Source organism: Oryx dammah, unplaced genomic scaffold, assembly GCF_014754425.2.
Source record: "Oryx dammah isolate SB20612 unplaced genomic scaffold, SCBI_Odam_1.1 HiC_scaffold_23, whole genome shotgun sequence".
NCBI classification, from domain to species: Eukaryota; Metazoa; Chordata; class Mammalia; order Artiodactyla; family Bovidae; genus Oryx; species Oryx dammah.
Window position 1 is genome coordinate 78,301,161 of NW_024070207.1, and position 25,563 is coordinate 78,326,723.

Below are 25,563 nucleotides of genomic sequence, written 5' to 3' on the forward strand. Positions count from 1 at the left end.
TTTGTATTACTGTTTGTAATATAATTAATACAAAATGTCCTCGACTTTCTTGTTTTATCTTATGATGTAATTACAGTGTGTAAGTGTTATATTTACTGTGTTTCTTTCTCTATTGAGTGTTTCCTCTAAATGTTTTTGGTAGTTAGGAAGGTTTGTATTTTTATGCTGATAGTTGTGATTAGTTGCTCAGTTGTGTCTGATTCTTTACGATCCCATGGACCATAGCCCACCATGGGATTCTCCAGGCAAGAATACTGGCGTGGGTAGCCATTCCCTTCTCCAGGGGATCTTCCTGGCCCAGGAATAAAATCCAAGCCTCCTTTATTGTCTAAGCCACCAGGGAAGCCCATTCTGGTGGTTACCTTTGTATTTATCTCTTCTGTGGTATTCTTACTCAACCCTTTTATCTTTTTATTTACATATTTATTTATAAAATTGTATATATTTAAGATGTACAACATGATTTGCTATGCATATACATAGTGAAATGATTACTGCAGTTAAACTAATTAACTTATCTCATTACAGTTACCATTTTTTGTGTGTGATGAGTACACCTGAAATTTGCTCTCTTAGCATATTTCCATTGTTCAGTATAATATTATTAAGTATAGTCATCATGCTTGTATATTAGATCTCTAGACTTTATTTATTCTCCATAAATGTAACTTTGTCTCTTTGACCAATATCTCTCCTCTTTCCCCCATACCCTTGGTGACCACCATTCTCTCTTTGCTTCTGAGTTTGACTTTTTTTTTTTAGATTCCACATATTAGTGAGATCATACAGTATTTGTCTTTCTGTCTAACTTATTTCACTTAGTGTAATGTCCTCTAGGTTCATCCCTGTTGTTGCAAATGGCAGGATTTACTTCTTTTTCATGACTGAATAATATTCCATTGTTTATATACCGGGAGAAGGCTATGGCACCCCACTCCGGTGCTCTTGCCTGGAAAATCCCATGGATGGAGGAGCCTGGTAGGCTGCAGTCCATGGGGTCGCTAAGAGTCAGACAGGACTGAGTGACTTCACTTTCAATTTTCACTTTCATGTACTGGAGAAGGAAATGGCAACCCACTCCAGTGTTCTTGCCTGGAGAATCCCAGGGACGGGGGAGCCTGGTGGGCTGCCGTCTATGGGGTCGCACAGAGTTGGACACGACTGGAGCAACTTAGCAGCAGCAGCAGCAGCAGTTTATATACCAGATCTTTATCCATTCATCTGTTGATGGACACTTAGGTTGTTTCCATATCTTGGCTATTGCAAATAATGCTGCAGTGAATATTTGGGATAGTGATTTCCTTTCCTTCAGATATATTCCCAGAAGTGGGACTGATGGATCATATGGTAGTTCTAGTTTAATTATTTGAGGAACCTTTGCATTGTTCTCCATAATGGCTATACCAGTTTACCTTTTTTCTTTTTTTTTTAATTTATTTTTAATTGGAGGATAATTGCTTTAAAGTATTGTGTTGTTTTCTGCTATACAACAATGTTAATCAGCTATTAATATACATATATACCCTCCCTTTTACTTTTTTCTTTATTAATCTTTTACTATCTAATTTGTCTCTCATCTGTTTCCTATACGATAGTCAATGATCTTGTTCAGTTTTAGTTGCATTTTAAAATTATTTTTTAGTCTTAGCTTTGCAGTTAAATATATGAAATACTTACTGTCAGTCCTTTTGCCAAAATTTTCCCATCCATTGTTTTTGGTTGAAGCTCACTATTTAGTATATATATATTAAAAAAGTCACTCAGTCATGTCCAACTCTTTGCGATCCCGTAGAATTCTCCAGGCCAGAATATTGGAGTGGATAGCCTTTCCCTTCTCCAGGGGATCTTCCCAACCCAGGGATCGAACTGGGGTTTCCTGCATTGCAGGTGGATTCTTCACCAACTGAGCTATCGGGGAAGCCCTATTGTTTACTATCAGCTCAGTTCAGAACTCTTAAAATTCAATATTAAAGAAAAAAATCTCTTTAGGAAATGGTCAAAGGGCCTATGGCCATACTACCCTGAATGTGCCTGATCTCAGAAGCTAAGCAGGGTCAGTTCAGTTCAGTCGCTCAGTTGTGTCCGACACTTTGTGACCCCATGAATCGCAGCACGCCAGGCCTCCCTGTCCATCACCATCTCCCGGAGTTCACTCAAACTCACGTCCATCGAGTCGGTGATGCCATCCAGCCATCTCATGCTCTGTCGTCCCCTTCTCCTCCTGCCCCCAATCCATCCCAGCATCAGAGTCTTTTCCAATGAGTCAACTCTTTGCATGAGGTGGCCAAAGTACTGGAGTTTCAGCTTTAGCATCATTTCTTCCAAAGAACACCCAGGACTGATCTCCTTCAGAATGGACTAGTTGGATCTCCTTGCAGTCCAAGGGACTCTCAAGTGTCTTCTTCAACACCACAGTTCAAAAGCATCAATTCTTTGGTGCTCAGCTTTCTTCACAGTCCAACTCTCACATCCATACGTGACTACTGGAAAAACCATAGCCTTGACTAGATGGACCTTTGTTGGCAAAGTAATGTCTCTGCTTTTTAATATGCCATCTAGGTTGGTCATAACTTTCCTTCCAAGGAGTAAGTGCCTTTTAATTTCATGGCTGCAATCACCATCTGCAGTGATTTTGGAGCCCAAAAGAATAAAGTCTGACACCGTTTCCACTGTTTCCCCATCTATTTCCCGTGAAGTGACAGGACCAGATGCCATGATCTTCGTTTTCTGAATGTTGAGCTTTAAGCCAACTTTTTCACTCTCCTCTTTCACTTTCATCAAGAGGCTTTTTAGTTCCTCTTCACTTTCTGCCATAAGGGTGGTGTCATTTGCATATCTGAGGTTATTGATATTTCTCCTGGCAATCTTGATTCCAGCTTGTGGTATACAATAAAACTTCCTGTAGTGTTGGGAATATTCTGTATCTGTGCTGTCTAATACTGTAACCAACCACATGTGGTTACTGAGCACTGGAAATGTGCCTAGTGTGACTGAAGAGCTGAGTTTTAAATTTTTTTCCACTTTAATTAATCAAAATTTAAATAGCCACATAGCACAGCTCTAGCAAATTCCTTATGAAGACCACACATATTCTGGTATATTTACAACTTTTCCTAAAACCCTTGATATTTGAAAGGTATCTTTGGCTGGATATAATTTCCTTAATTTGTATTTTCTTAAGTTTCTTGAAACTACTATATTGCTTTACTTTGTATGTTGTTTTTGAGAAATTGATGCCAATCTAATTTTTTTTTTTGCCTGAAGGCCCCGAGGAATTTTTTTCTTTGTCTTTAAATTCTAATAGTTTTAATTAGGATATATCTCAGAGTTGATTGTTCCAAGTCAGTTTCCCTTGGTACCTAGTGCTCCATTTGATTGTTTTTGGATTTGTTTTATGATCCTGGATATAGTCTAGCTTGGTGAACATTTCATGTGTTCTTGAAGAAACAATTAATCTCTCAATTTTGAGTGGAATGTTTTACAAAATCAGTTGGTTGATTGGTAGTGTTCAGTTTTCTATATCATTGTTGATTTTTTGTCTACTAGTTAGTTCCTTTAATCACTAAGAGAGGTGATAAAGGTTGGCAGCCATGTTTCTGGATTGTCCTATTTTTTTTCCAGATGTTTTTAGTTTTGCTTCATGTATTTTGAAGCTATATTATTAGGGCAATCTTCCCCACACCTTTCCCAAGGCTTCCCCTTCCTCTAGTTGGACAGTTAGGGCTTTCATCTCTACCCTGGCATTCACTTTCTACAACTAGGTTTGCCCTTGGGTCCAAGTTGTGATAGGTTATAAAAAAGGCAATGGGGATCCTTCTAACACTCTTCAGAACATTATTCCTCTGGCCAAAGAAGACGATTTTTCTCCCTTAGAGTCTGAGGGGCCTGCTACTGCAAGGTTGCAGCTTTGGCACTGGGATTTACTTTGGAACAGGACTGCATGACAAAGAAAAGAGAGGCTTTCTTTGTCCCACAGGAGCCCCCCAACTCCTTTTCAATCTTCATGTCATGTTGGTATACCCACTGACCATGCACTTGGTGCCTCTCTCAAGCTCTGTGTTCTCTTAGCCATCCAGTTTATTATGGTGGCTTCAGCTGGTACTGAAATACTATTGCCTCTCAACCCTTGGTCTGTCTTAGCCTTCTCTCAGAGCTCCAGCATCATATATTAATCTGCCAGCTGGACGTCTCTATCAGTATGTGACATAAACACTCCAGCTCAGGTCCAAGATAGATCTCAGTCTCCCCCTCTGCCAGCCCCTTGTGTTCCTTTTTTGCTTTTCTTTTTTTTTAATTTTATTATCATTTTTTATTTTACTTTACAATTCTGTATTGGTTTTGCCATATATTGACATGAATCCACCACGGGTGTACATGCGTTCCCAAACATGAACAGTACGTGGTTCCGGGGCTTCCCTGGTGGCTCAGCAGTAAAGAGTCTGCCTGCAGTGCAGGAGCGTGCATGCATGCTAAGTCGCTTCAGTCATGTTTGACTCTTTGTGACCTTATGGTCCATAGACTCTCAGGCTCCTCTGTCCATGAGATTCTCCAGGCATGAATACTGGAGTGGGTTGTCATGTCCTCCAGGGAATCTTCCCATCCCAGGGATCGAACCAGCATCTCTTATATCTCCTGCATTAGCAGGTGGGTTCTTTACCACCAGCGCCACCAGGGAAGCCCCTGCAATGCACCAAAGTGGGTTCAATCCCTGGCTTGGGAAGATCCCCTGGAGAAGGAAATGGCAAACCACTTCAGTATTACTGCCTGGGAAATCCCAAGGACAGAGGAGCCTGGAAGGCTAGGGCTACAGTCCATGGGGTTGCAAGAGTCAGACACCACTTAGCAACTAAACCACCACCACCATATATGGCACCAGCCTCAACTCAGCTGCTTATGCTGTTATCCTAGGAGTAATATTCTCTCCCTTTCTCTTACTTGACAGTACTTCTGTGTAATTTATAAATGTAAATATATTATGGGAAGGTCAGAAAATATTCTGATCGTATAGTCAAGTATTTTGGAGATTGATGATCTTTAGAAAAAAAAAAAAGTTGGAAATCCCTCCACTGCCTGCCCCTGAATGTCTCTGTAACCCTTTATCTCATCACTGTCCAAAGCACTATTTTCCTGTCATACTGTGCTATATGTAGTTCTCTTAACTCATCTTGCATGTTTCGTGTCTTCCTGCCTTTTTTTTTATGTTACTGCCCCATATTCATGAGGAATATCATATTCTTGTTTAAGGATTCAAAGCTTTGCCTCCCTAAGTGAAGTTCAGTCTGTTAACACAAGGTGTAATCTTATTCCATCCCTTGTAAAAGCCCATTGCACCTTGTACCCATGTCCAGCATAGCTCCTGTAACATCTCATAGCAGGGGTGTGTTCATATACAGGCATACCTTTGAGATACTACAGGTTTGTTTCCAGACCACCGCAGTAAAACAAATATCACAATAAAGTGAGTCACGTGAAAGTTTTGGTTTCCCAGTGCATATAAAAGTCACACCGACATTATACTGTAGTCTATTAAGTGTGCAATAACATGTCTAAAAAAACAATATACATACCTTAATTTAAAAATACTCTTGCTAGAAAAGGCTAACCACCATCTGGACAGTGCAGGGTTCCCACAAACCTTCAATTTGTGAAAAAACATGGTATCTCTGAAACACAATAAAGCAAAGTGCTGTAAAATAATGCATACCTATGCAAGTCTCTTGACTGGGGTATGAGCTTCTTGAGAGCAGGCACTCTATTTCCTCAGCAATTAGGATGGGTCCAGACACAGAGTGTTAACTCAGCAGTCAGTGGTCTCTTCTCCATGAATTGAAAAGTTAATACACTAGCAGGACTGTTCTAGGTTTTTCTTTCCCAAAGGATAGTATCAAGCAAGACAGAGTCAGGTTTCCAGTGCCAGCTAAAGATTGTCACTTGTTCTTTGCCTCTATAAGGATTAGGTCACTAGCCACTGTAGTCACTGACCTTCAGCATACCCTGAAAGGAGTTGAGGGCAGAGATCAGGAATGAGACAGTCTTGAGCAGACCTTCAGATAGATATTTTCAGGAGAAAATATTCTGAACCCAATTTCTTGTATCTTCTCTTATCTAGAAAAGCACTAAGATCGTTAACAGAGACATCTGCCTCTTGTGACTAGCAGCAATCTTCTACCGCGATGTGTGTTTGATTGCATGTACCCCCTTCACCAAAATCACATATATATTGACCTCCACTTTCCTTGTCAGAACAGTTCCTAAGAGCTATCTGAAATGCTGTCTCCCAAGCTATAGTTCTCATTTTGCCCTAAATAAAACTTAACTCACAACTCTCACGTTGTACATTTTTTTTCAGTTGACACCAGTGAAGCTTTTTCTAATCAACTTTCAAAAGTGCTCTACTGGAAGAATTAGTTCCCACATATCTTTTGGAGGTGTTCTATCCTGATCATTGCAGATTGTTGTTACAGGGATCCGTGTCATTCGAAGATGTGGCTGTGGATTTTACCCGACAGGAGTGGCACAGACTGGATCTTGCCCAGAGGACCATGCACAGGGATGTAATGCTGGAGAACTACAGCAACCTGGCATCTGTGGGTGAGGATATTGTCCACTTAACTCCTGGTAGCATGTTTTTCCTTTCTTGGTTGCTATAACCTGGGCAGCCTTTGTAGAGGTCAATGATACTTCAGTTGTAGATTCAAGGGGTCATAGATAATTTATCAGTTTGGAGCACCAGGAACAGTGTGTGTGTTCTCACTTCCCCCAGTGAAAGGTTTCAGTGCGTACCCTTCCTTGTGCAGTTCATGAAGATGCACCTTTCTCCTCCATCAGAGGCCCTAAAGCTCAGGCAACCTGGCCCACGTCCTGTGCCATTTCCCATTAACAGGCCTCTGCGTGGCCAAACCAGAGATGATCTTCAAGTTGGAGCGAGGGGAAGAACTGTGGATATTAGAGGAGGAATCCTCAGACCATGGTTACACAGGTGAGTGAGCAACAACTCAACATATGAAAAGTAGGAGAAATAAGACTTCAGGAATTCAAATCAAAGGTTATCTTTGGGTAGTATTTTGTCAGGAATCTCTTTTCAGAGGCCCTTGCTCTTTGAAAATGACTGGAGGACAGAAGGTCTATATGCTTTAGATACCTAAATCCCCATATCATGCTCACATTTAAGTGCTCTCTCCTATTTTATCTTGATTTTTGTAGTTATTTACCACTCTTGTCTTTCCCTGCCTGCCTCAGCTTAGATATTTATTCTTAGCTAGTCTGTTTCTCTTTAGTATTCTCAAGTGTCCTTCTCTCCGTTGTCTTGGATGCCTTCTGTTGTCAAGCACTCATTCATACATTCATTTAGTCATCTACCAAATCTTAAATGAGGGTCAACTATATGCCGATCACTTTCTAGGTGGGGGGGTCCAATAGTGAATAAAGTAATATCTCTGTTCTCTTGGAGCTTGCAGTCTAATGAGGAAAAGAGACCAGAAACAAATGAATACATGATGTTTGGTGGAGAAAAGAAAATCAATTCAAGATAAGAAGAGTAGACAGTGATGGTTTGTGCTTTTGGAGAATGTGGTCAGGGAAGATTCTTTGGGGAGCCTTTGATTGTGTGGATCACCATAAACTGTGGAAAATTCTGAAAGAGATAGGAATACCAGACCACCTGACCTGCCTCTTGAGAAATCTGTATGCAGGTCAGAAAGCAACAGTTAGAACTGGACATGGAACAACAGACTGGTTCCAAATAGGAAAAGGAGTATGTCAAGGCTGTATATTGTCACCCTGCTTATTTAACTTAAATGCAGAGTATATCATGAGAAATGCTGGACTGGAAGAAACACAAGCTGGAATCAAGATTGCCGGGAGAAATATCAATAACCTCAGATATGTAGATGACACCACCCTTATGACAGAAAGTGAAGAGGAACTAAAAAGCCTCTTGATGAAAGTGAAAGTGGACAGTGGAAAAGTTGGCTTAAAGCTCAACATTCAGAAAATGAAGATCTTGGCATCCAATCCCATCACTTCATGGGAAATAGACGGGGAAACAGTGGAAACAGTGTCAGACTTTATTCTTTTGGGCTCCAAAATCACTGCAGATGGTGACTGCAGCCATGAAATTAAAAGACACTTACTCCTTGGAAGACAAGTTATGACCAACCTAGATAGCATATTCAAAAGCAGAGACATTACTTTGCCGACTAAGGTCCGTCTAGTCAAGGCTATGGTTTTTCCTGTGGTCATGTATGGATGTGAGAGTTGGACTGTGAAGAAGGCTGAGCGCCAAAGAATTGATGCTTTTGAACTGTGGTGTTGGAGAAGACTCTTGAGAGTCCCTTGGACTGCAAGGAGATCCAACCAGTCCATTCTGAAGGAGATCAGCCCTGGGATTTCTTTGGAAGGACTGATGCTGAAACTGAAACTCCAGTACTTTGGCCACCTCATGCGAAGAGTTAACTCATTGGAAAAGACTCTGATGCTGGGAGGGATTGGGGGCAGGAGGAGAAGGGGATGACAGAGGATGAGATGGCTGGATGGCATCACTGATTCGACAGATGTGAGTCTGAGTGAACTCCGGGAGTTGGTGATGGACAGGGAGGCCTGGCGTGCTGCGATTCATGGGGTCGCAAAGAGTCAGACACGACTGAGTGACTGAACTGAACTGAACATTAGTACACCAACACCAGTGAAGTGGGACAGAGCCATGTAGATTTTAGTAGTATTCTGAGCAGAGAGAACAGATAGTGCCAAGCCTAGTCTGAGGGATATATACCTCAGGGGTATATAGCAAAGATGCTGGTGTGGATCCAGGTTGGGTAATGAGAGTGTTAGGAAGTGATATCTAAGAGTTCAGTTCAGTTCAGTCACTCAGTTGTGTCCAACTCTTCGTGACCCCATGAACTGCAGCACTCCAGGCCTCCCTGTCCATCACCAACTCCCGGAGTCCACCCAAACCCATGCCCATCGAGTCGATGATGCCATCAAACCATCTCATCCTCTGTCGTCCCCTTCTCCCTCTGCCCTCAATCTTTCCCAGCATCAGGGTCTTTTCAAATGAGTCAGCTCTTTGCGTCAGGTGGCCAAAGTATTGGAGTTTCAGCTTCAAAATCAGTCCTACCAATGAACACCCAGGACTGATCTCTTTAGGATGGCCTGGTTCGATCTCCTTGCAGTCCAAGGGACTCTCAAGAGTCTTCTTCAACAACACAGTTCAAAAGCCTCAATTCTTCAGTGCTCAGCTTTCTTTATAGTCCAACTCTCACATCCATACATGACCACTGAAAAAACCATAGCCTTGACTAGATGGACCTTTGTTGGCAAAGTAACGTCTCTGCTTTTCAATATGCTATCTAGGTTGGTCATAACTTTAGTACGCATCTTTTAATTTCATGGCTGCAATCACCATCTGCAGTGATTTTGGATCCCAGAAAAATGAAGTCAGCCACTGTTTCCACTGTTTCCCCATTTATTTGCCATGAAGTGATGGGACCAGATGCCATGATCTTTGCTTTCTGAATGTTGAGCTTTAAGCCAACTTTTTCACTCTCCTCTTTCACTTTCATCAAGAGGCTCTTTAGTTCCTGTTCACTTTCTGCCATAAGGATGGTGTCATCTGCATATCTGAGGTTATTGATATTTCTCCCGGCAATCTTGATTCCAGCTTGTGCTTCTTCCAGCCCAGTGTTTCTCATGATGTACGCTGCATATAAGTTAAATAAGCAGGGTGACAATATACAGCCTTGACATACTCCTTTTCCTATTTGGAACCAGTCTGTTGTTCCATGTCCAGTTCTAACTGTTGCTTCCTGACCTGCATACGGATTTCTCAAGAGGCAGGTCAGGTGGTCTGGTATTCCCATCTCTTTCAGAATTTCCCACAGATCTGAGAGTTAGCTGGGGACTAAATTATGTAGAGTTTTTATAGGCTTTGTTAAGCTTTATACTGTGACAAGGGATAGCCTATGTTGGGTTTTGAGTGAGAGTGATATGATCTGATTTATTTTTAAAGGCTCTTTTTCACTGCCAAGTGCCAGCAGTTCTGTTTGGGCTAATTCCCTCAGGCATGATAATGACCTTCAGCATTGGAAGATTCAAACTTTGGATCAAACTGTTGAATATCAGAAAGCCTTCTACAAGAGAACGAGCTTTGTTGGACACAAAAGAACACACACAGGAGAGAGAAACTTTGAGTGTAATGAATGTGGGAAAACTTACTGCAGGAAATCAAACCTTATTGAACATCTGAGAATACACACAGGGGAGAGACCCTATAAATGTGGTGAATGTGCAAAAAGCTTTAGTGCAAGATCATACCTCATTGCTCATCAGAAAACTCACACAGGAGAGAAGCCGTTTGAATGTGATGAATGTGGAAAATCTTTTGGCAGGAAGTCACAACTCATTCTACATCAGAGAACACACACAGGAGAGAGACCCTATGAATGTACTGAGTGTGGGAAAACCTTTTCTGAGAAGGCAACCCTCATGATTCATCAGAGAACTCACACAGGGGAGAAACCCTATGAATGTGGCGAATGTGGGAAAACATTTCGTGTTAAGATATCTCTTACTCAACATGAGCGAACTCACACAGGGGAGAAACCCTACGAATGTGGTGCTTGTGGGAAAAACTTTGGTGCAAAAAAATCCCTAAACCAACATCAAAGAATTCATACAGGTGAGAAACCCTATAAATGTGGTGAATGTGGGAAATTTTTCAGATTGAAGATGACTCTCAATAATCACCAGAGAACTCATACGGGTGAAAAACCCTACCAGTGTAATGAATGTGGGAAGTCTTTCAGTGTGCACTCATCTCTTGGAATACATCAGCGAATTCACACAGGAGAGAAGCCTTATGAATGTCACAAATGTGGTAATGCTTTCTATGTCAGAGCACGCCTCATTGAACATCAGAGAATGCATTCAGGAGAAAAACCCTATGAATGTAGCGAATGTGGAAAAATCTTCAGTATGAAGAAATCCCTTTGTCAACACCAGAGAACTCACACAGGAGAGAAACTTTGTGAATGAAGAAAGGCCTTCTCTGTGAAAGTATGCCTCATTAACACAGGAGAGACCCTTTGAATGTCAAGAATGTGGCAAAGCTGTCTGCCAGAAGGCATACCTCACAGAACATGAGAGAACTCACTTAGGCCAGCCCTTGCCTTGTACTGTGGAGAAAGCTTCTCTAAGAAGACTCCCCTCACCATTTGATCAAGCCCTTTGGGCCATCTGATTACTGGGGCACATAGAGTATACCTGTAACAATATGGCTCCTGCCTTGGTGTGAAAATTGTCCTGAACCCCTTAGGGAGTGGCTCATTGTTGTTTTCATTTCATTTGGATTTCCCTAATTAGTGGTTGAGAATTAGCTTACCTGTTGACTGGTCATTGTTATATTTCTTCTGTGCAATGACTGTTCATGTCCTTTGCTCATTGTTTTCTAATAGGCTGTCTTTTACTTCTTGGTTTAAATGTTGTTTTCCTTGTTCTTTAAAAAAATATATGAGAACATAATCCCTTTTCAGTCATTTGTGTTTCAGATATCTCCTCTCAGTCTGTGACTGGTTCTTTAATTTTGTTAACTCTTTTCTTCTGCCTAGGTTTTATGTTTTTATGTTATCAGTTTCAAGGTGATAATATTCTCCTATATTTTCCTCTAAAGTGAAGGTTTCATTTTCAACATTGAAAATTTTAATCTACCCTAAGTTTTTTCTGTATAATATGAAGTCTCCAATATATAATGCTATATTTTAAGAACTTTACATCAGTAGTATCACACTATTTTTGTTTATGCAGCTTGCTTTTTTTCATGAAATGTTACCTTTCCAAGATCTATCCATGTTGGTAAATATAGCTCTGGTTTATTTATTTATCTCTCCATTCCCCTAGTGAAAGGCATTTGTATCGTTTCTGTGTTTAGTATTTAAATCTAGAAATGGCAATGATGGGTCATAGGGTGTAGGCCGTATGCCAGTTATTAATCTATTGTGCCCCAGTTCCAAACCTGCCCTTCTATACTGGGACTTTGTGATGCTGGGGCCATGACTCTATAGAACACATTCCTGTGTTGCCAGCTGCTACTCTCTGTTGGGTCTTGCCAATAAGAGATATGAAATATAAATGTTGAGCCTATGGAAGGAAGAAGGGACTTGCTCTTTTTTTTTTTTCAGTTCCAGTTGGCACCCTGTTTATCTGAGTATCAGCCCAGCATTGCTTCTTCACTTGGGCAGCAGCAGATCCTCATGGTAGCAGCAGTTTAATCCAGTTTGCACTTTCCCAGTACTAACAGCTCTATGGTACTGCACCCCCTCATAGACACTTGCAACATCTGGCTAGTGCTACCTCCTTAGAACTATGAATCTCAGTCACATGAGACCCCACTTACAACCTTCTATTTCTAGTAATTCCAACTTCTTCCCTTTTTACCCTAGCCCCACTGCTTTCTGCAGTTGCTGAGTCCATGAAAATTTTAATGTTCTTTTTGCTTTTAAGTTATATGGTTAGTAACTTCATAATAACTTCATAACTAGTTAATTTTTTTAATAATAAATTCTCTCTATTAAAATAACTTGTATGGCTTCTGTCTCCTAGCTGGCTTCTGATTGATATAGAAGTTTTTCAATTTGACCAAATATTAAAGTTTTTAAAAATTGTACTATTTTACACTCTCATGAGCAGTTTGAGAAAAAGTTTACATTTTCCCACATATTCACTAGGACTTGTCTGTTATTATTATTTTTTTTTATAAATTGTTGCCTATCTGAAAGGTGTAAAAGGGCTTTAAGCCCTCCCATCCTTGAATGTGTTTGTCTTTTTATTTAACTCATTTAAAATCTGTTAAATTTTAAGTAGTATTTTATGGTTTTCTCTAAGAAATTGTCTTTGAAAGTTAATCTTTTAATAGAAAATTTGCTCATATATATGTATATATATATATTTTTTAAAATATAATGATGTATTATGGGGTATATATATATGTAATATATGTATCTATCTATGTGTTAAGTGTGTGTGTGTATACACGTGTGCATGTCTCCCCAGAAAACACTTTTGTTTTATATATTTATTTTACCTACATATTTACCACTTTGGTTGCTCTTTATTTTTTCCCACATTTCCTTCCTGATCATTTTCTTCTTTACCTGAAAAATATCCGTTAGAGTTTTCTTTAGGGGAGGTCTGTCAATGACAAATCTCTCAACCTTGTGCGTGTTTCCCCTTGTACTTTTTTGATAAGCAGAAACAAATCCTTTACTTTTAGTACTGGGTAGCACTGTGCCATAATAAATATTGATGCTAAATTACATGATTGTTTTGCTTTTTCCCCTGAGTGTTCCATAAGGATTATGACAACCCAGGGTATTTGAATTAACTATTAGATGCCCTCCAATACAGCATACACTTGAATATACATATTACACTTTTCTCACTTTGTATATAGCATGCCCTCACCCTTGTTTACTAAAGCATTATGTTTATCAAGATGCCATCTCCTCACTTCTTCCAATCTTCAGCTCATCCATTAAAAAATTAAATCTGATGTTTTAAAATGACTATTGTTATGGAAAATGTCAAATGTGAAAAAAAGTAATCTATGGTGACAGAAAGCAGATCAGTGGTTGCCTCTGGGGTAGGAATTAACTCCTAAGAGATAGGAGGGAACTTCCCCAGGCGTGATGGAACTATTCTGTATCTTGACTGAGTGTGTGTTAATGAGAATACACAAGAGTCATCAAATGATTAAATTTAAGATTTGTGCATTTTATTGTATGTAAATTATCTCTCAATTAAAAATTTAAAGCACAGCAATAAAAAGTTTCCCATTTCCATATCAGGAGTCAGATGTAGGCTGCCTGGGAGAAAAACCAAGAATCTTGACCACTAGATCAGATGAAAGACACTGGCAATGGGAGACTTCATTCTTTCAAGGCTTTAGAAATGGTTTTGCTCCATGAAAATGAGCTTTACTAAGGCTCCATGGTGGGTTGTGCTGGTCCTCCATTAGCTACTGTCACTTATGTGATAACTCTACTGGCCAACACTTCTGTATGTATGTGGCTCCTGATAGCCTAAGCACAGTCTCTCCTCATACTCCATTAGCTACCATGCTGTAGTTTTTACCCCCATGACATGTCTGCACAGTATCTACTAACACCTCATTAATTTATAGCAGTTCTTATCATTGACACTAGTCAAGAGCACAATGTCTGCTAACCTACCATTAGCTCACAAGAGCTTGTCTTCTTCCACTTTTTGTTCCAGCAGAATCTGCTCACTCCCTTTAGCTCATATCATCATGTCTCACCACCTCTTTCAGCTGCCATTACAAGTTTTGCTGACCCCCGTTTGCTCACAGCATACCATCTTTTCACTCTTTTTGCTTACAGCTTAGTGACTAATGATCTACTATCACATCTTTTTGCCCTCCTTTAGACTCAGCATGGTGGCTACTAACCTCCCTTCCATTGGCTCCCAACAGTGTAACTTATAACCTCCTTTAGACCTATTGCAGTGGCTATTGTCTCCATGTTGGTTTTCACCATTTTGTCTGTTCATTCCCCATCAGCCACTGTACAGTATATTTAACCCAATGAGTTCTAATTGACATGTGTGCTGATCCTATATTAGATCTCCTCGTTATGTGTGATTTTTTAAATTAGCCATCAGTACAGTGTCTTTGGGGCTACCCTGGTGGCTCAGATGGTAAAGAATCTGCCTGCAATGCAAGAGACCCAAGTTCGAGCCCTGGGACAGGAAGATCCCCTGGAGAAGGGAATGGCTACCCACTCCAGTATTCTTGCCTGGAGAATTCCATGGACAGAAGAGCCTGGTGGGCTACAATCAACGGGGTCGAAAAGAGTTTGGCACGACTGAGCGACTAACACTTTCACTTCACTTTCACAGTGTCTTTGACCTCATGAGCCCACAATGCAGCATAGTTACACCAATATTTATCTGCTGTTTCCTAATTAGTCACCAATAGACTTTGATCCTCTTGAGCCCCAGCACAATGTCTGTAGAACTTGACCTTGTCACTCTGTCTTCTGATCTCCCATTTACCAAGTTCCAAGTTCTTTACCTAAAGACCCCTAAATAGCCCCGATCATCAGTGTATCTGCTGATCACACATTATTCTTCTGATTTGTAGACACCCATCATGACCAAGATAATCATGATGATGTGATCACTCACCTAGAGCCAGACATCCTGGAATGTGAAGTCAAGGGGCCTTAGAAAGCATCATTATGAGCAAAGCTAGTGGAGGTGATGGAATTCCAGTTGAGCTATTTCAAATCCTAAAAGATGATGCTGTGAAAGTGCTGCACTCAATATGCCAGCACATTTGGAAAACTCAGCAGTGGCCACAGGACTGGAAAAGGTCAGTTTTCATTCCAATCCCAAAGAAAGGCAATGCCAAAGAATGCTCAAACTACCGCACAATTGCACTCATCTCACATGCTAGTAAAGTAATGCTCAAAATCCTCCAAGCCAGGCTTCAGCAAGACGTGAATTGTGAACTTCCAGATGTTCAAGCTGGTTTTAGAAAAGGCAGAGGAACCAGAAATCAAATTGCCAGCATCCACTGGATCATGGAAAAAGCAAGAGAGTTCCAGAAAAACATCTATTTCTGCTTTATTGACTATGCCAAAGCCTTTGACTGTGGATCACAATAAACTGTGGAAAATTCTGAAAGAGATGGGAATACCAGACCACCTGACCTGCCTCTTGAGAAATCTGTATGCAGGTCAGGAAGCAACAGTTAGAACTGGACATGGAACAACAGACTGGTTCCAAATAGGAAAAGTAGTACATCAAGGCTGTATATTGTTACCTTGCTTATTTAACTTAAATGCAGAATACATCATGAGAAACGCTGGGCTGGAGGAAGCACAAGCTGGAATCGATTGCCGGGAGAAATGTCAATAACCTCAGATATGCAGATGACACCACCCTTATGGCAGAAAGTGAAGAGGAACTAAAAAGCCTCTTGATGAAAGTGAAAGAGGAGAGTGAAAAAGTTGGCTTAAAGCTCAACATTCAGAAAATGAAGATCATGGCATCTGGTCCCATCACTTCATGGGAAATAGATGGGGAAACAGTGGAAACAGTGTCAGACTTTATACTTTTGGGCTCCAAAGTCACTGCAGATGGTGACTGCAGCCATGAAATTAAAAGACACTTACTCCTTGGAAGGAAAGTTATGACCAACCTAGATGGCATATTCAAAAGCAGAGATATTACTCTGCCAACAAATGTCTGTCAAGTCAAGGCTATGGTTTTTTCAGTGGTCATGTATGGATGTGAGAGTTGGACTGTGAAGAAAGCTGAGTGCTGAAGAATTGATGCTTTTGAACTGTGGTGTTGGAGAAGACTCTTGAGAGTCCCTTGGACTGCAAGGAGATCCAACCAGTCCATTCTAAAGGAGATCAGTCCTGGGTGTTCATTGGAAGGAATGATGCCAAAGCTGAAACTCCAGTACTTTGGCCACCTCATGTGAAGAGTTGACTCATTGGAAAAGACTCTGATGCTGGGAGGGATTGGGGGCAGGAGGAGAAGGGGACGATAGAGCATGAGATGGCTGGATGGCATCATCAACTCCGTGGATGTGAGTCTGAGTGAACTCTGGGAGTTGGTGATGGACAGGGAGGCCTGGAGTACTGCAATTCATGGGGTCGTAAAGAGTCAGACACGACTGAGCCACTGAACTGAACTGAATACAGAGTATGACCTCCTTGAGGACCCATTACCATGTTTTTTGTTCTTACAGTAGCCAAATCCCTGTGTCTGCGCTGAGTCCTCCTCCCTCACCTTTAACTGTAAGTATTGTGTCTTCGGGGCTTCCCAGGTGGCTCAGTGGTAAAGAATCCACCTGCCAGTGCAGGAGACATGAGTTTGATCCCTGGGTGAGGAAGATTCCCTGGAGGAGGAAATGGCAACCAACTCCAGTATTCTTGCCTGGAAAATCCCATGGACAGAGGAGTCTGGAGAGCTTCAGTACATGGGGCTGCAAAGAGTTGGAGATGACTTAGCGACTGAGCAGCCACAGCAGCATTGTGTCTTTGATCCATTGAGGCCATAGAGTTTGCTGACCCCACATTAGCTCTCATCACAGTGTCTGTTGATCTTCAATTAGGCAGCAGTACATTTTCTTCAATATGCACGAAGTTCCAGCAATATACTTGCTGATCCCGAATTAGCCATAAGATCAGAGACTAACCTCCAGGAGCTTCCAGCACAGTATCTGCTGATTCCACACTAGTCTCACCTTTCTGACCACCCATTAGCAATGAGTACAATGTCTCTGACCTTCGTAAGTCACAATTACAATGTTGCTGATTCTGCATTAACCATCATCACTGTGCCAGTTGATTCCCCATTAGCCATTAATATAGTATCTGAATGCAATGATGCCCCAGTTCAGTGCATGCTGACCACACGTTACAGCCCATCTCTATATTTACTAACCTTATACTGGCCTCAACACTGGGACAAATGATTACCAGGCACTAGTTTAGAGTCTTTGGCTCATGTTTTTTCACAGTATCTGCTGCTCATCCTATATTAATGTGTCGTCACTGTGTCTGCTAATCTTGGTCACGAGTAGAGAGTGTCTTTGAGTCCTCATAAAAAAATCTGATTAGTGTCTGCTGATCTCATATTAGTACTTTATCATCCTGCTGATTAGCCATTAGCCAACACTAATGTGATTTTTGTCTCTGTCTAAGCATCAGCCCATTTGCTACCCTCAATCCTGTGGATGCCTGTTCTTCATCCTCTGATACAAAGTATTATCCTCATGAGCCCCAGCATAATACCTGGGCCTCATTAGAGCCTTCCCTACCATTAGACCCTTCATGGTTTCTGATGATTTATTAGTCACCAGTACAGTGTCTGACTCCCATGAGCCCCCATAATGATATCTGCTGGTGCTGTATTAGCTCCCATGACTGTGTCTGTTGAATCCTCACTAGTCATTAATATACTGCATTTGATTTCTGTGATTACTCCCCACAGTTTCTGATGACCCTATGTTAGGACCAGTAATCATTTCCTGATTTCTGTAAATTGGTTTGTTGACTGTTTCAATCCCTGTAACTGTTCCTTGGACTCTGGTGGTTCTCTAGTCCTACAGACTGCTTAAAAATTTTTTTTATTCCCTGCACTTCAGAGACTCTTCCTTGATGTTATTGGCCTGATCCTCAGGGTTTAGTCCCTGTTGCTCTGGCTCTTTTGTTGCCCCTCTGACAGTATTCCAAATACAAGGACTGTTTTGTGCTCTCTTTAGATATTTGATGATGCCCCCCACCTATTTCTCAGGTCCAGACACTATCCCTTTGTCTGGCTAGCTGTTTCCTTGTTTCTCTGGCTGTGCTCTCAGCTTGAGATTGTTCTCTTATCTGTCTTGCTGTCTCCTAGGTATTTCTAGCTGTTGTATGACATTTAGGGGTATTTTCTCTTTCCATTTGACTGTTCTGGAGTGTCTCTGGCTGTCCTCTAATTACAAGGACTGTTTTCTCATTCTTTGGCCATTTGATAGTTTCTCTGACCGGTCACATCACTGCTGTGACTGTTTACTGGTCTATATGGCTGTTTTTTAGTGTCTGGGGATTTTTCCTCAGCCCTGACCTATTGTCTGGAACCAGAGACTGCCTCTTCTAGCAGTTCCCTAGTACATGAAATAGATTACTTTACCTTCCCTGATCTTACCTCAATTCTAGGCTTGTTCACACTTCCTATTGCCTATTTTCTGGTTTTGCCCATTATTTCTCAGCACCAAGGACTGTTGTATACACTGGATGTGAAAGTGTTAGTCGCACAGTCTTGTCTGACTCTTTGTGACCCCATGGACTGTGGCCCACTAGACTCCTCTGTCCATGGAATTCTCCAGGCAAGAATACTGCAATGGGTTGCCATTCCTTTCTCCAGGGGATCTTCCCAATCCAGGGGTTGAATGTTGGTCTCCCACATTGCAGGCAGATTCTTTACTATCTGGGCCTTAAACAGCAAGTGGTAGTTGCAGGCTCCAGAGGGAGCACCTTCCTTTCAGTAAATCCTTTTAGCTGTAGCTGCCCTGGAGAAGCAGACCCTACAGAGAGGCTTAGTTCAGGGTCCTGATGTGAGTCACTATGTTTCTTCTCATTACCTTTCTAGAAAATCCATTAAGGTAAGTAAAGTGAGTTATCCCTCACCCCCACATTCATGTGTCTGTGTGTGAATCTCTGATTGGAAGAGACTCTGATGGCTGAGAAGAAGCACGAAGAGGGTGGCAGTCCTGTGTGGTGTGCAGCATGGGGTCCAGCTCCATGTGTAGCCTGGGGGCTGGCCCATCCCTCACTCAAGTCTCAGTTCAGTTCAGTTCAGTCACTCAGTCGTGTCTGACTCTTTGCGACCCCATGAATCACAGCACGCCAGGCCTCCCTGTCCATCACCAACTTCTGGAGTTCACTCAAACTCATGTCCATCGAGTCGGTAATGCCACCCAGCCATCTCATCCTCTGTTGTCCCCTTCTCCTCCTGCCCCCAATCCATCCCAGCAGTCAACTGTTCACATGAGGTGGCCAAAGTATTGGAGTTTCAGTTTCAGCATCAGTCCTTCCAGTGAACACCCAAGACTGATCTCCTTCAGAATGGACTGGTTGGATCTCCTTGCAGTCCAAGGGACTCTCAAGAGTCTTCTCCAACACCACAGTTCAAAAGCATCAGTTCTTTGGTGCTCAGCTTTCTTCACAGTCCAACTCTCACATCCATACATGACCACTGAAAAAACCATAGCCTTGACTAGACAGACCTTTGTGGGCAAAGTAATATCTCTGCTTTTGAATATGCCATCTAGGTTGGTCATAACTTTCCTTCTAAGGAGTAAGTGCCTTTTAATTTCATGGCTGCAATCACCATCTGCAGTGATTTTGGAGCCCAAAAGTATAAAGTCTGACACTGTTTCCACTGTTTCCCCATCTATTTCCCATGAAGTGATGGGACCATATGCCAATATTGAGCTTTAAGCCAACTTTTTCACTCTCCTCTTTCACTTTCATCAAGAGGCTTTTTAGTTCCTCTTCACTTTCTGCCATAAGGATGGTGTTATTTGCATATCTGAGGTTATTGATATTTCTCCCGGCAATCGATTCCAGCTTGTGCTTCCTCCAGGCCAGCGTTTCTCATGATGTATTCTTCATTTAAGTTAAATAAGCAGGGTAACAATATACAGCCTTGACGTACTGCTTTTCCTATTTGGAACCAGTCTGTTGTTCCATGTCCAGTTCTAACTGTTGCTTCCTGACCTGCATACAGATTTCTCAAGAGGCAGGTCAGGTGGTCTGGTATTCCCATCTCTTTCAGAATTTTCCACAGTTTATTGTGATCCACAGTCAAAGGCTTCGGCATAGTCAATAAAGCAGAAATAGATGTTTTTCTGGAACTCTCTTGCTTTTTCCATGATCCAGTGGATGTTGGCAATTTGATATCTGGTTCCTCTGCCTTTTCTAAAACCAGCTTGAACATCTGGAAGTTCACGGTTCACATATTGCTGAAGCCTGGCTTGGAGGGTTTTGAGCATTACTTTACTAGCGTGTGAGATGAGTGCAGTTGTGCGGTAGTTTGAGCATTCTTTGGCATTGCCTTTCCTTGGGATTGGAATGAAAACTGACCTTTTCCAGTCCTGTGGCCACTGCTGAGTTTTCCAAACTTGCTGGCATATTGAGTGCAGCACTTTCAGAGCATCATCTTTTAGGATTTGAAATAGCTCAACTGGAATTCCATCACCTCCACTAGCTTTGTTCGTAGTGATGCTTTCTAAGGTCCACTCGACTTCACATTCCAGGATGTCTGGCTTTAGGTGAGTGATCACACTATCATGAATATCTGGGTCGTGAAGCTTTTTTTTATACAGTTCTTCTATGTATTCTTGCCACCTCTTAGTTCTCCCTAAAAGATGGGCCTTGTAGTCCCTACCCAGAATCCTTCTGGGGTCTGTGATAGTGTTGGAGGATGATTCATGGGTGCATTCACCCATTGGGTATTTTTTTCAGGTCAAAACATAAAACTCTCTTAATAAGTTCCTGTGTAATATTACTAAGAGTGATTTAATTGCTAGATAGGCAGTGTAGTGAGCACTGGAGCCAAATCTATATTAAAATTTTGAGTCTTAGTGGTTTCTTAGCTGTGACACCAAAAGCACATACTATACAGTGCGTGCTTAGTTACTCAGTCCTGTCTGACTCTTTGTGACCCTGTGGACTGTTGCCAGCCAGGCTCCTCTGTCCATGGGATTCTCCAGATAAGAATATACTGGAGTGGGTTGCCATTTCCTTTTCCAGGGGACCTTCCCAACCCAGGGATCAAATCCAGGTCTCCTGCATTGCAGGCAGATTCCCTTGTGGCTCAGCTGGTAAGGAATCCACCTGATGTGGGAGACCTGGGTTTGATGCCTGAGTTGGGAAGATCCCCTGGAGAAGGGAAAGTACCTACTCCAGTATTCTGGCCTGGAGAATTCCATGGACTGTATAGAGCTGGACACGACTGAACAACTTTCACTTTCATTTTCACTTTCTTTACCATCTGAGCTATCAGGGAGGCCCCACATAGTATAAAACAAAGGAAATAAATTGGACTTCATCAAAATTAAAAACTTTTGTTCTGCAAATAATACTGTCAAGAAAGTAAAAGATCAACCCACAGAAATAGGAAAAATATTTGTAAATCATATATCTGATAAGGGATTTATATCCAGGCTGTATAAAGGACTCATAACCCAATAATAAAAACATAAATAAATAATCCAACTTAAAAATGGGCAAAGGGTTTGAAGGGACATTTCTCCAAATGAGATAAACAAATGGCCTAAGCACATGAAAAGCCGTACAGCATCATTAAGCATTAGAGAAATGAAAATCAAAACCACAATGAGGTAACACTGCACAACCACTAGTATGGCTAGAATGAAAAAGAAAAACAACAAGTATTGACAAAGATGTAGACAAATTGGACTTGTTTTACATTGCTGGTAAAATGTAAAGTGTACAGCTGTTTTGGAAGAAAGTTTGGAAGTTTCTCAAAATGGTAAACAGAGTTACCACCTGATCTAGGAATGCCATTCCTTGATATCCACCCAAGAGAAAATAAAACATATATCCATACAAAAACTTACACACAAATGTTCATAGAAGCATTAGTAGCCCCGAAGTGGAAACAACCCAAATATCCATCAGTTAATGAATGGGTGATCAAAATGTGGTATATCCATAACATAAAATATTATTCAGTAATAAAAAGGGATGATGTACTGATATATACTACAAAATGGAGGAACTTTGAAAACCTGTTATTTGAAAGAAACCAGTCACAAAAGACCACATATTGTATGATTCTATTTATATGAAATGTGCAGAATAGGTAAAACTATGGAGACAGAGTAGATTAGTGCTTGTCTGTGGCCAGGGTTGGGGAAGGAGGTGGGAGAAGTGGACAGGGAGTGCTAATGGGCTTCTTTTGGGGATGATGAAAATACGCTAAAATTCTATTGTGATGATTGCACAACTTTGTGAATATACTAAAATTAATTGTCATTAAATGAATAAATTTTATTGTATGTAAATTGTATCTCAATGAAGTTTAAGAAATATTATAAAAATAAAAATATTAACTAGGTCAGTATTTCTCAATTTGATTCCTTGTAATATTTTTTAAAGAAAAACAATTCCTGCTTATGATTTTGAGAAAGAAGTCCTGCCTTTCCCAACTGTGTGTCCTTTGGGATATCTTATTACTTCTCTATGCCTCAGTTTCTATATCTGTAAAATGGGGGTAAAAATAATGCCTAACTCATAGGACAGTGTGAACATTAAATGACATTATATATATATAGTATTACATATATATGTGCTAGGTACATAGCTCTCTATACTAGTTATTATCAGTAATAGTAATGGTAAATGTAATTTATAACAATAGTGATAAGTCTTAGTAATGACTATTTACATTATTGCAAATAATGGTTTATTAGGAATGATAATTTACAATATTGGAAATAATATATAATACTAGTAATAATACTTTCATGCCCTCTGGCCCCTTTAACTAATGATTTTGACAAGTCTCTCTTTAATATGCTCATTTGTAATGTTTTTCTTATGATGATGCTCATATACTAATTTCTAATGTACAAATGCTCACACTGAGAAATACCAACATTGTCAAAGACTTCTGAGGACAGCTACCCCTCCCCAAGTGATATTGTTCCTGCTTTTATTTCCAAGTAAGGTCACATTCTGAGATGGTGAGGGTTATGTATGTTTTTGGAAGACACAATACAACCCATAATAGTTCCCCATTATGGGAACTATTGTGAGGAAGATAGTGAGGACTAATGTAGTCCTCACTATGGGCAAATCCCCATGTTTATAAATCTCTACTACTGACAAGAACCTATGACAAATTCCCAAGCCCTGAATAAACAATTCCCTTGAAAAGTACCCTGTCCTTAATGCAGCATATCTCCCTTCACTAATACCCAAATGGCAAATACTGTATTAATTTCTATCACTGTGTAACAGATTACCACAATCTTAGTGGCCTAAAACACTTATTTATGGTCTTACAGTTCTGTACGTCAGAAGTTCAGGTGAGCTGGACTAGCTTCTCTGCTTAATGGTCTTGGAAAACCAATGTCAAAGTGTTGGCTACGCTGGCCTCTTCTAGGAGGCTCTTAGGAAGACTCAGTTTCAGTCTTATTCATGTTATTGGCACAGTTTAGTTCCTTGCAGTTGTAGTAATGAGGTTCCCATTTCTTTGTTGGCTGTCAGCCTGTGGTGGTTGCTCTGTGCTTCTAGAGGCCAACTGCATGTCTGACCATGTGGGCCTCTTTGTCTTCAAAGTCAGTTAGGATGTGCCAACTGCTTCCCATGCTTACAATTTCTCCAGCGTCTGTGTCACCAGCAGGAGAAAACTCTGCATTTCTGAAGGGCTAATGTACTTAATTAGATTAGGCTCACCTGGATAATCTCCTTATTTTAAAGCAGACTGATTAGTACCCTTAATCATATTTGAAATTAATTTGCTATATAATTATAACCAAGGAATTGTAACTCATCACCCCTACCGGTTGACCCACAATCAAGGGAAGATGTTTATATAAGCTGAGAGGGATATTGGAGGCCATTCTTAGAATTCTGCCTCCTGCAATCACATTGTGGTATTTTCTTTTTTTAAAACATAAATTTTAATTTTATCTATTAAAATTTATTTATTTATTTGGCTGCACTGGGTCTCCATTGCAGCACACGGGATCTTCCTTGTGTCATGAGGGATCTTTTATTGTGGCACATGGACTGAGTAGTTGCACAGCACACCCTCTCTAGCTGTGGTGCATGGGTTATGGAGCGTGCAAGATCCTGGGCTCAGTAGTGCGGCGAGGGGGCTTAGTCGCTCTGCAGCATGTGAGGTCTTAGTTCCCTGATCAGGGAACCTGTGTCCTCTGTATTGCAAGACAGATTCTTAACCACTGGACCATGAGGAAAGACCTCTACTACCTTCTTATTCCCAAATATTCCACTGGCATTGCTCCATTGATGATCCCCGTTGGCAAATCTCTCATCTCATAAATATCTGTGTGTGTTCAGTTGCTCAGTTGTGTCCGCCTCTTTGCGACCTCATGGACTGTAGCCCTTCAGGCTCTTCTGTCCATAGGATCGTCCTGGCAAGAATACTGGAGTGGGTTGTCATTTCTTTCTCCACATAAATATCTACTTATTGGAAAATCTTTCATTCATAAACCTATTAGGGAAAAAACATCACTCCATTAAAAAAAAAAACCTTAAAATATCTCTTTTCATGACCCCTCTTGACAAATCTCTTCACTGAGAAATAAAAACTATTGACATATCGGTAGATATCTGCCAGTGAAAAATCTTATCCATAAACATCCATTGGATTCTTTATTTATAATCCTTATTGAAAACTCTTTTAATAAATAACCTCCATAATACATGCTTCATTGTTGTTTGTCCATTGAAAAATCTCTATAGTCTTAAACACCCACCTGATGGTGTAATCTATTTATGACTCTTGATGACAAATTTCCCTGTTTTTTAAACACTTGCCTATTGGCATATGTCCTATTGCCCAGCTCATTTTACAAATATACCCATCATAAATATCTCTGTTGACATATACCCCATTGACAATATCTATTGTATATCTCTCTATTTGTATTCACCTATCAAAGTATCCCTAATTGGTAGCTCCATATTTACCAGGATTATATTCATAAAAACCTCTCCTCACAACCAGGTATAACTTCCTTAATGATTACTGGTGACAAATTGCTTTATTCTTAAATAGTCACCAAAGGCATGTCATTCATTGACAACCCAATTTACAAATCTGATTTGGAAACACCTGCCCATTGGAATTTTTATACATTGAAAATACCAGTTGAACGTAAATTTTCACCTACTGGAGAATGTCTTACATTCAGTTCAGTTCAGTCGCTCAGTTGTGTCCGACTCTTTGTGACCCCATGAATCACAGCACGCCAGGCCTCCCTGTCCATCACCAACTCCC

General features: G+C 40.8%; 2 protein-coding genes across 2 annotated transcripts in view; both read left to right on the top strand.

Moving 5' to 3' along the window:
- The window catches only part of LOC120881634 (putative zinc finger protein 487), a 32,375-nt gene extending 22,491 nt beyond the window's left edge, over nt 1-9,884 (top strand). Inside the window, exons 2-5 of the mRNA XM_040265320.1 lie at nt 6,465-6,591; nt 6,884-6,979; nt 7,803-7,951; nt 9,867-9,884. Of these exons, the coding sequence (XP_040121254.1) occupies nt 6,465-6,591; nt 6,884-6,979; nt 7,803-7,951; nt 9,867-9,884 (390 nt within the window). The remainder of the gene's footprint in view (nt 1-6,464; nt 6,592-6,883; nt 6,980-7,802; nt 7,952-9,866) is intronic.
- A 148-nt stretch (nt 9,885-10,032) lies between these two features.
- On the top strand, nt 10,033-12,567 carry ZNF157 (zinc finger protein 157). Its single transcript, XM_040265843.1, has one exon. The coding sequence runs from the start codon at nt 10,483-10,485 to the stop codon at nt 11,029-11,031; it is 549 nt and encodes a 182-aa protein (XP_040121777.1). The 5' UTR covers nt 10,033-10,482; the 3' UTR covers nt 11,032-12,567.
- Nucleotides 12,568-25,563: the final 12,996 nt, after the last annotated feature.